The 11,764-nt window shown below is 36.3% G+C and overlaps 1 protein-coding gene across 1 annotated transcript in view; it reads left to right on the forward strand.

Moving 5' to 3' along the window:
* The first annotated feature begins 3,626 nt into the window (after positions 1 to 3,626).
* LOC106751258 (serine/threonine-protein kinase OSR1) overlaps positions 3,627 to 11,764 on the forward strand; it is a 15,726-nt gene continuing 7,588 nt past the window's right edge. Inside the window, exons 1-6 of the mRNA XM_014632113.1 lie at positions 3,627 to 3,742; positions 4,393 to 4,505; positions 4,650 to 5,150; positions 6,908 to 7,020; positions 7,438 to 7,688; positions 10,467 to 10,632. Coding sequence (XP_014487599.1) covers positions 3,627 to 3,742; positions 4,393 to 4,505; positions 4,650 to 5,150; positions 6,908 to 7,020; positions 7,438 to 7,688; positions 10,467 to 10,632 — 1,260 coding nt within the window. The remainder of the gene's footprint in view (positions 3,743 to 4,392; positions 4,506 to 4,649; positions 5,151 to 6,907; positions 7,021 to 7,437; positions 7,689 to 10,466; positions 10,633 to 11,764) is intronic.

The raw sequence follows: 11,764 nt of genomic DNA on the forward strand, positions 1-11,764 counted from the left end.
ACATGCAGTAAGTTTCTTGCGTTATATAGCTTTATTCTTTAATTTTTCCTGGAAAACAATGATTTCGTAATCTTGAAACTTATAAAATGTGCAGAAAATTGAGATATCTAACCAATATGTCACGTAGACTCGTAAAATCTAAGCCTTGAAATAACGGGGCCTTTTTCAACCATACTCAGGTGGTCGTTATAGCTGAAATGACTAAAAAATGACCTATTATTTCAAAAATTATTTTGCGATTCTACGTGACATCGACCAGGTATCTGTTTTTTCACATTTCACAGGTTTCAAGATTACGAAATCATTGTATTTCTCAGAAAAAATTAAAAAATAAAACTATACAACGTAAGAAACTTACTGCATGTCATTTCTTGCCTATAATAAAACCAATATGGCTAACAAGGAGCCAAGCCTTAATAAAGTTAAAAATAACATTAGAATGTACCATATATTAATTGTGTGTGTGTGTGTGTGTCAATCTAATTTATAAACACACACACACACACACACACACAGAGCCAGACAGACAGACAGACAGAGATATATATATTAGGTGTACAAATTAATTCGGTGCTTTTATATTTCATACATTATAACTTCGTTTTAAAACTAAATAGTTTCCCGCCCTCTTACGATTTATGTGTATCATTAAGTTCTCAAAACACTATGTGCTTTGGTGAAGCAAGTGACATAATCACTAAACAACAGTGAATACGACGGCGGTCGATAATCAGAATTTGAAACACTAAATTCTTTTTGCATTTCAATTAAAGAAATTAGCAAAAGTTATGGAGATGATTTGTGCCACTTAGGGTGAAAGTGCTGTGATTCATAAAACTTTTAAAAAGACCTTTTACCAGCAATGGAACTAGACAGGTGTTTCTGCTGAAAGATAACTCTCGACCACATGCCGTAAAAGGGACGAAATATTTCATCTATACATTGGATTGGGAAATTCTCCCTCATGCGGTTTATTCGCCAGATCTAGCTCTGTCGGATTATCACTTATTTCGGTCGCTTCAACATCACCTGGCTGATGAGCACTTTAAAACAGTTGACGAAGTCCAAAAAAGCATCGATGACTTATCGAGTCAAAATCGCCAAGTTTCTTCCGCGAGGGTATTCGCAAATTACGCGAAAGATGGAGTAAAGTCATCGAAAATAATAGAGATTATCTCGAATATTAAATGTGTACTTATCTTTTTGTGAATAAACTTTGAATTTCACGGAAAAAGGCATCGAATTAATTTGTACATTAAAAAAATTAATATTTTTATTTATGATAATTATATTTAAAAATATATTAAATAGATGGTATATATTTTAAATTATAACGCCAATAGATTTTCTCATCACCTTTAAGACACTACTGTTAATGCGTTTTTTTAAGTGATTTCCTCAGTAGGTCTATTCCACTAACGTTGCTAAATTCATTTCCATGTTGTGGATCTGAAGATAGAAGCATCTACTTAGTATTTGATGAACTTAACAATAATAATAACAACAACAATAACAATAATAATATTAACAATATTATTTTAAACTGAAAAATTGAACGGCACGTGGGACAACATTCATCAAACTCTATACGATTTTAAATTAATATCATCTCTGAGATTGTGCGTCTTACGTCTCCGAGAGGAGTTTAAACCAGAAGTCAACAAAATCTACACACTTCGCCCGATTTTCAGCTCGCCCTGCCTACCGCTATTCTTCTTACGCCTTTCTCCGTGCGCGGCCTACGAGCCGCACGAATCTTAATAACGTACGATGCGTGAACTTGTTTTCAATAGTTTTTCAGGTCACCTATGAGGTATTATTATTAACGCGTTTTTTTTTTTAATGGTATCCCCTAGTAGACTTAATCTATTAATGATTAAAACGAATTTTTATGTTATTCAAAAGTAGCAAAATAAAATAATAAATGAAGAATCGACATTCAATCTGACTTTCGGAACCTTTTACGCGGTAAAATTTATCGCGTCTTGCTGCGTGTAATATGCAGCTTGATATTCCTAATCTATAAAAGATCTCGAAGTCAAATTAAATGTCGGTTTTTCATTGAATTTATTGTTTCATTCTAATAAAATCGGGCGAAGTGTGCAAATTTTGCCGATCTGGATATCGATCATGTAATCTCACACGAAAGATTTCACTTTTCATTTTCCGCTGTACTGATTCCGAATAGTGAACTTTTTCACTATTCGCGTGATTATGTAAAGCTGAATGTATGAAAAGTAAAAATTATCAAATATTAATAATGGTATAATATCGAAGAAGCGAGCCTGTCATTTGAACATCTAATCAACATTCTAACCTTAAAAATAACTCTATAATCTTAGAAACGTTACGTTTCTTGTATTTCAATGTAGTAGTAACATTAGTAGTGCTTTCCATTTGAAGACACAAGTCGACAATGAATAACAAAGGTTAGAATGATGCTTGTATCGATTTGTGTCATTAAATGGAAAGCATCAATTATATACTGGATCAGTCATATCACTAGGTTTTTACCTTTTTGCCGGCAAATTTGATGGCGAGGAAGTTCACGTGAATAATTTCACGTTTCCATGTTTCGTCGACGTAAGGCGGGCATCTACAATGAGAATTTAAGCTCTAAGCCTTAAGAAATTTACCAATCACAATTTATTATTTTTCTATAATTCGATTGTGATTGGTCAATTTTTCAAGGCTTAAGGTTTAAAGTACTTATTGTAGACCAGGGCTTATATGATCACGAATTTTTTTTACTTTTCACATTTCTACTCGAAGGAAAAAGTTACGTGATCGATACCCTGGTCTAAACATTATGAAACGAGAGGAGCAGGGATGGCAGTCGGCAGTAACCATGGAAAAGTGCAAATTAAGGGCAGTCCTATTATATAGAGTCCACCAAAATTCGAACCAAATTAACAATTTATTTAAACAAAATTCTATTCGTCAAAATATAAAAATTACAAAAAAATTTTTCACTAATCACTAGTGATATACTTTTAGAGTAAAATTACTCTATATAACCCCCTTTTATTTCAATGATTGCTTCGATCCTCGTCCTGAAGCGCTGGCACGCTCTCATGTCCTTGTCCATATTAGTGAATGCCGCTTGGATAGCGGCCTGGAGAGATCTCATGTTGGGATGTCTCGACTTATTGGTCACTCATTCAATGACATTCCATACGTAGTAGTCCAACGGATTCAAATCTGAACTAATCGGAGGCCAGAATTCCTTGAACCAAAATATGTCCACATTATCTGACAGCCAGTTTTGAACTAAGTGACTTGTGTGCGTTGGTGCGTCGTCCTGCTGAAAGACGTACGGTCTCCCGGCGGCTACGGTATCTATCCACGGCTTCATTATCTCCGTTAAAACGCGTAAATAAACCTTTTTTGTGACAGTTTCTTTCTTTTGGAAGAAATGTGACGGTACGACGTGATCCTCATTGGAGACGACGCCTAGGACGTGAACAGAGGCCAGAAACTTCATCCTATTATATTTAGCCGCAACATCATATACGGTCGATCTCGGGTACCCGAAGAACCGAATAATTTTGGTCTCCGAACACCCAGCGTGAAGGCCTTCGATTATACTCCGCATTCGATCTTATCTGCTCGGACATTTTGAGGTTATGCACGCTTACTACAAACATCTGACTTGCCCGAACGTCAACAACGACCTACCGCCGAAGTCAAATGAGGCGGAAAATTCAAATTTAAATTTGTCCGGATTTTGGTGGCGGATCCTGTATATCAAAGCGCGAAAACGTTAATTTCTTTATGAGTTTTTAAAGATTATATAAATCATTTATTATGATTGATATTTTCTTACAATAGTGTCTAAGCTACATGTTATCAATCATGTCAATAAACATCCTTATAAGTATATAATATTCCTCAAATATTATATGAATATTATTAAATATTAAAATAATATTTTTATAATATTCTAAAAATGTTATATGATATTTTTTAATATTATAAGGAATTTTCTATTCATGTTATATGTCCACTTCACATAATATTCTTGGCATAATATAAAAATGTTTTTAGAATTTTTAAAAAATAATAATATAGAAACATATATGAGAAAATACATATATATATATTTTTTTTTCTTATATATGTTTTCATATTATTATTATTTTAAAATATTATTAAATATAATAATAATAAAAAATAATATTAAGAGTAGACATATAACATCTATTAATATTTCAGAAATATTATTTAATATTATAGGGATTTAGCATAAATTTGTTGAGCTTCTTCGTGTATTAATTACTACCTTTCAATATCGTTATGGACCAACTACCCTAAAATCTTTGTGATCAAGTTTCAAATCCAGATCGACTTCTCTTTACATTGTATATGTTTGGCATCCTCGAATTAAAACAGATGTCTAGGCAGATTCGTCAGAGTACTCGTCACTAAAATTAAGAATGCGGGTTATGGTACATACCTTATAACCTCTGACATTTCTCATGACAATCGAAGTGCTGAAGATACAAGTGAGAACCAAATCGCCACAAATTCTCAAACGAAATCTATTTTCTCCACTTTCTCAGACCTCACGTAACATCGTCCATTGTTGACATCTTAAGTGGGGCCGTCTGACGCGTCTCGAATTGATGAGCGTGAAGGTAAAGAATGAGGCACGAAAAAGCATCGAAGCACTCTCCCTCCTCCACTTACCCCTTTCGATCGCTACGAAAAATCGCATACATCATATTCATCGTTTTCCAGGAAAATCTCACCGGAAGTGTTGCCGTCGTGCTCGCCGGGCGTATTTCGGCAGAAGTCGTTTCGCTCGTCCACGCCGCCAAATTTACCAGCAGTGTCAGCAGTAGTGTCGGTGACCGCGAGCTCAGGTCCGCGGAACGACGGTCAGGGGGGCGTACCTGCCGCGAACGATCGCTGCGCTGCGTACCTCCCCCCCAACAGCAGCGCCGCCATCGTCACGAGCGCCGTTGCGACACGTGATTGCAGCGCGCGGGCAGCCTCGTTATCGTCGCTGTCGCGGGGCACCCGAGCAGCCGCTAAGCACGCGCGCCTCGGCCCGGCACTGGCCAGCAAAATGGCGTCCGCGAGCTCCTCGACGGTCGTGCAGGGCTGGCCGAATACCAAGGACGACTACGAGCTGAAGGAGGTTATCGGTAAGTACCGATTGCCGGCCGGGTTACCCGACACCTAGACGAGCGCGCTGTTCCACCGAGAAGTCGCGCTCCCGCCGTGGCAGCGCGCTCGACTGGGGACGCGCACCGGCTGACCGACGTCCGCGACGTCAGGGAGATAGCGGAACGTCACGCTACGATGACGATGGTCGTGACTGAGGATAGGAATGAAGACGAGGACAACATCGGTGACGCGTCGGCCGCCTCGTTCTGCGTTAAATGTGACGAAACTACGCGATCTGGTGTCTCCTCGATCATCGCAAGATCTGGCGACGCGACGGCTGCTGGAAAGCGCATTGTCCCACTCGCTCAGCACGGAGTGCCACACGAGTATATACGTTCTACCATAACCTAGTTAACCTGCACCAGAGGACGGTCGGTGCGTGTTCATCAGGGCTGTATTCTCGTGTTAGAGCCGTAACTCTCCCGCTGGACGAGTCATCGCGTTAGCTGTCACGCCGATGATCGGTGGAAAGTATAGGTCGAGCAGGAATTCGCGAATCATATTGTTGGTTTCAGCTGGGGACGTCAGGAGCGATGAATATACGAATGTCGTTTTTACGGAAAACGAGTTTGCCTTTTCTTTTTTATTTCCTAGCTAATGTATAATTTATATTATTTCAATTTTACTTTGATATATATTCATTGATGCGTAGGAAAGAAATGTCTTCGGAAGTGCCCGAATCACGGAAATAAATCGATTCATTTGATCAAATCTTGTTCGCGGTACTTTTTAAATTTTCAAATTCTACGCGCATTTTATGCAAATTTCATTTTTACTGGAAATAACTTTGCCCTTTTTTTCTTAATTTCCTTACCACTGTGTAATTTGTGCAATTTTAGTTTTGTTTTATATATATTCTCTTATAAATGGAAGGAAATATCTTCGAAAGAGGCGCGCGAATGACAAAAATTAATCGATTTATTATCTATCGATTCACTATGTCGAATCCTATTCGCAGCAATTTTCAAATGTTCAAATTCTATGTACATTTTATACAAACGTTGTTTTTATTGAAAACGAGTTCGTTTTTCATTTTTTATTTTCTTACTACTGTGTAGTTTCTGCAATTTTAATTTTACTTGGATGTATTCTTTCATATATAAGAAAAAATGTCTTCGGAAGAGACGCACATATATCGAAAATAAATCGATTTGTTATCTATTGGCTTACTAGATCGAATTCTGTTCTCATGGCAGTTTTTAAGTTTTCAAATTCTATAATATTTCTATAGAAAAAAATATGTTCGGAAAAGGCATGAATAAATCGATTCGCTATCTATCAATTCACTAAATTGAATCCTATTCGCGATAATTTTTAGATTTCAAATTTAAATCCTATGCATATTTTACTAGTATGCGCATAATACTTAGAGAAACGTAATTTTTCGATGTTATGGGAAAATAATATTAATATCGTCGTTAAAAATAAATAAGAGAGCATATCTTTTAGAAAAGAGAAGTTCTTTTTTGCAATCCGCAATATTTTGCCGGTAGTGCATTGTGTATTTAGGAACGTCGGCTGCAAGTGTCGTTAATGGAACTAAATCGGTATCCCTTCGCTATTCCGTTTTTAGCCACATTTTACAGCACCTCATCATACTATGGTAACAAATAATGTTAGATTCATCGATATTTTTGATTGTTTCCCTACCTATAATTAGAAATTCTTGAAACATCGAGGGTTATAAGTAGAACTTGCAATTATTAAATTTATCGATATCTCTGTGAAATTTCAGGAGTTGGAGCGACTGCCGTGGTGCACGCAGCATTTTGCATACCACGACAAGAGAAATGTGCAATCAAGAGAATAAATCTAGAAAAATGGAACACAAACATGGACGAGTTATTGGTGAGTTCCTTTCTTTTTTTTTTTTACGGATCTTGTCACAGGATTACGCATAACAGCGACAGATCAATATGACATCTCCTGATAAAACTTCTACGTGTTGTATGATTCATTGGATTATTGTTCTTATCAATTATAACGTTTGCCGTGTCCAGCAGGATATGAACATTTCATATTACGTAGCAGTAGCATGACTACCCTCGATATGACTTTTCCTATCTCCTGCTTATCTCGATATACTCTTATTTGTCCCTCGATAAAATGTAGATTCAGAAGCGTTATCTCATGGAAAATTTATATTTTTCAATATATCTTTTTTTTTCAATACATTAAATAAAATAATATACATCGATTTTTGAGAGGCGCGAGAGAAAGATATTTTTACTAATCGATGCATTCTTTGTGCGGGGGGAAAATTAGAAAGAGATACAGGCAATGTCCTCTTGCAATCACGAAAACGTTGTGACGTACTACACGTCGTTTGTGGTGAAGGAGGAGCTCTGGCTAGTCCTGAGATTGCTAGAAGGTGGATCCTTACTGGATATTATCAAACATAAAACCAGGACCACCAATTGCAAGCACGGGGTGTTCGATGAAGCCACCATAGCTACGGTGCTCCGAGAAGTGCTCAAGGGACTTGAATATTTTCACAGCAACGGACAGATTCACAGGTGATCCAATGTCATTCTCTCTCTCTCTCTCTCTCTCTCTCTCTCTCTCTCTCTCTCTCTCTCTCTCTCTCTTTTGAATAATCGCAATTTATCTTTCTTCGTGCGACATATTTTAGTCTTCACATTTTCTCCACATTTATTCTTCGGCTGAAACTCTCAGCCACTGGATTATTCTACTATTAACACATGAAAGACCAGTCACGGGATCTTTCTCTCCTCAAAGCTCAAGCGCGGGATACTGGTCACAAGTTTCCTCGAGTTTTCGCTTCTCGTTATACGAAATCTAGAAGAATATACGAATCAGAAACAATAATTATAAAGCGCTTAATGCCTTCTTATGTGGGAAAATGTAAGCAATAAAGATTTTTGCATAATGCCAGGCAACAGAAACAGAGAATAACACAGGCAATAGATTTCCAACCTATCGGAAACCTATAAATGCACAGCAATTGATACACGGTTTCCTATAGGTTGGAAATCTATTGCCTATGTTATTCTTTATTCTTGTTGTCTGTTGCTTGACATTGTGCAAGGACCTTTAGAGTTAAGCAGTAAGGATATTTCAACTATTTGAAATCCTAATTACTTTTCTGCTTAAAGCTAAACTTATCGTCACACTTTTATCATTTTTTGGAATATGTAAATCTAAAGAAATAAACTGATTGGTTGGTCAACTTCCTTATTGTTTATATTTTTCCATGTGTTTCCAAAACTTTTACTAAGCTACTTTTTCTGCTGAACGTAAGCAATCAAGCTTAGAGTGAATTCTGATTCCGTACAGTCGGCGTCATATATGTTGTACCATTCCTTAGATTGAAACTTTTTAATATTACACAATTTCTTTCACTAGCCTTTCTCACGTCCATATATAAGCTCGAAACTATTTCAACGTTTGTTCTTTTTCGCCGAATTGGCTGCACTAGCTTGTACTAGTTCTTTTCTCCTTTTTCTCCTTTTTCTTTCACCAAGTTTTAACCATATATTTGCCTCTTTTTAAATTCTATAAATATGTACTATATGTACTTCAGCTAAAAAAAGATACTTAAAAATGCTTATAATTAGAGCCAAAAAACTCGACTATTATAACTAGAGTTATTTTTGTGATTTTTAACCATATGCGTTATGTATAAGACAGATAATCGTTCAATTTTCTGTCTGAATGAATTCCGATGAGAATGATACAGCACGCATAGTGTCGGTCGTACAAGTGAGTGTTTCCATCGATTAGAGCGAATTTGTCTCCATGAGGGGTGGAAAATACATTACATTCACTCTTCAGTTTCGAGTGAAGATATTCACTTAACGATTCAAAATTGAGAATTTATTTTATATAGTTGATGTCATGTATGCAGTATCATTCCCTAGATTGAAATATTTTACTATTATATGTGCGATTTTTAACTTTTCACCATGTGCACATAAGATCAAAACTATTATTATTAGAACCATTGTAATTAGAGTTACTTCTGCAATTTTCAATTTTACGCTTTATGTGTGAGAGACTTAGGAGAATGGCTGACTTGTAAGTTTGGATCTATAACAGATGTAGTAAATCTTTAGTTTTTTACTCCAAGCACTAAATTCTAATTACTAGCGAAACGTATTTTTAGTGCTATCAGATACTACAATTCTTAAGTTTTAAGCGTTATTACAGTCTTTGACAGCACTGGAAATATCTTTTGTCAGATATCACGTTATATTTTATTACTTTGAGCGAGAAAAAACCTAAGGCTTACTACATCTATTGTAGATCCGATCTAATTTTAAGACTATATTTTATAATAACTAAAGTATACTAAATCTTGTCTAAATTATCATTTTTTTACCTTTTTTTTTCTACAGTGGTTTGTCATCCATTATAAATAGAACGGTTCTTTAGTTTAAGACTAGATACAAGACAGTCGTTGTGTGCTGTTTAAGACAAAGACTTAAAACGTTATCTTAAACTGATAAGTCAACCATTCTGTTAAGACCATAAGGCGGAAAATCGTATAACTCTCTGTCTAAGGAATGGTACAAGATATATGTAATGCCGACTGTACATAAAGAAAAAGATTTTTGTGGATTTGATAACATTTTTTAAATTGAAATAATTTTATCTTTTGGAGTGGAACAAACAAACGAACGTTTGAATCAACAAACAGAATTGTTCGATTTCCCAAGCAATAAATATCTTTATGTCAAAAATAGCATATTTCTTTTATATTTTCATCCAAACATTACACTGGTTGTCATAAGTAATAACTCTTTGAATGAAACAACATTATGTCGGAAATATATTTAAAAACTTCTTTGTTTCAGTGGAACGTTAGTTAATATATAATATATAATGAAATCAATTTTTCTTTTATTAAAAATCAAACATCAAGTTTTTTAAATAATTCTGTTTTTCCTATAATAAAATAATGGTTTGGCCTAATGAAACAACATTTTCATTCAAATAAAATGATATTTGATGTTAAATTATGTTGTTTATATTAAACAAATCCATGTAAAACACGTATATTAAATTCAAAGAAATCCTTTTCTTTATGTACGAGTAAAAAATCACTCGAATCTGACTCGAACTCGGTTCTCGCTCCACCTTTCGAGTGAAATTTCACACGAAAAAATTCAGAGAATGCCACGATGGAAAATTCGCGAGAGCGGAGTATTTCGTGTCGGAGCTTTGAACGAGAGATCCCGCGAGAGCGGTCTCTCGTGTGATCGAGATAAGCAAACTTACGCTATCTTATTTACCACGTGCATAGACGAATTTTAACGGTAGAATAACATTAGGGACATAAAAGCGGGTAATATCCTACTAGGCGAGGATGGTACGGTGCAGATCGCCGACTTCGGTGTCAGCGCGTGGCTCGCGACCGGCCGCGACCTCAGCAGACAGAAAGTCCGGCACACCTTCGTTGGTACGCCGTGTTGGATGGCGCCCGAGGTCATGGAGCAGGTGAGAGAGGAAAGTAACACTACGACTTCTTAGCCTGCGTTTTCTGTGTCTGCCTTACGTTTTACTTGTGTTTGCATTTGTCGGTGTAACAAACACGATGGACACACGACACTGTGTGTCGCGAGAACGGGAAATGAATTCGTGCGCCGGCTACGAGATCGCGTGTAAAATACCGTTTCTGCTATCGTCGATCGACCGACCGACAACGCACGGCGCATATCTCCCCCCCCCCCCCCCCNTCGTGTTGTTTAGCTGTTGCGTGCCACACAAGGAAATGCTTTTATCACCTTGTTAAGGCAAGAATTAATTTGAGTTAGCAATCATGTCATTTGTTGAGCATGACACGATCCATGTGTTCGGCATGTTATATGCAAGTAGCCACATAGAGAAAACCACTGAGAAAATATACGTCACGATATCACGACGCCGCGGATTGCCTGCGACGAAATTGCTGCTGCCTCGATCTATATCCAGCACATTGTGCGCGTCATTGTTCTTTTCATCCTGTAATTGGAGCTTTCGCACGAAAAATGCTATAATCTTAAATATAAGATGTGAGTTTAAACTGAAGAATTAATATCAAGATATCGCTTTAGATTTATGTACTCTAAAAAAGGATTCAAGTAAGCATGTAATTAGTTATTTCATAACTAGGAACCTGTCGAATCTTAATTACTTCTATTTATGATGAGGTTTAATGTTAGTCCTATTTTCTTTCAGAACACAAATCTAAAGCAATATCCCTTGGTTCTTCAACTTAAGGTGGTTGGTCTGTAAACCTCTTTTCTCAAGAATCTTTTTTATATGTTAATAGCATGTTAATCGAAACACGATCTATACACACAAATAGAGGAAGATTTATTGTACAGAAACTGAGATAATTGAAGTCGAAGTTAGCACTATTTACATATATCACGAGAGAAAACGACTCCCGATACCGCGTCTTTTAATTCTAATGACCAAACTACCCTTATCATTTTAATAAAAAACGGGAAGATATTAAAAAGAACTTGTAGAAATATTATAAAAATTACAAGACCATTGAACATTTAATTTTTCAGAAATTGATATATAAAGTACACAATTTCCGATAACGGTTGAAGTATACAACAGTTGACCCTCCTGTAAAGAT

Source organism: Dinoponera quadriceps, unplaced genomic scaffold, assembly GCF_001313825.1.
Source record: "Dinoponera quadriceps isolate SergipeBrazil2010 unplaced genomic scaffold, ASM131382v1 scaffold8200, whole genome shotgun sequence".
NCBI lineage: Eukaryota > Metazoa > Arthropoda > Insecta > Hymenoptera > Formicidae > Dinoponera > Dinoponera quadriceps.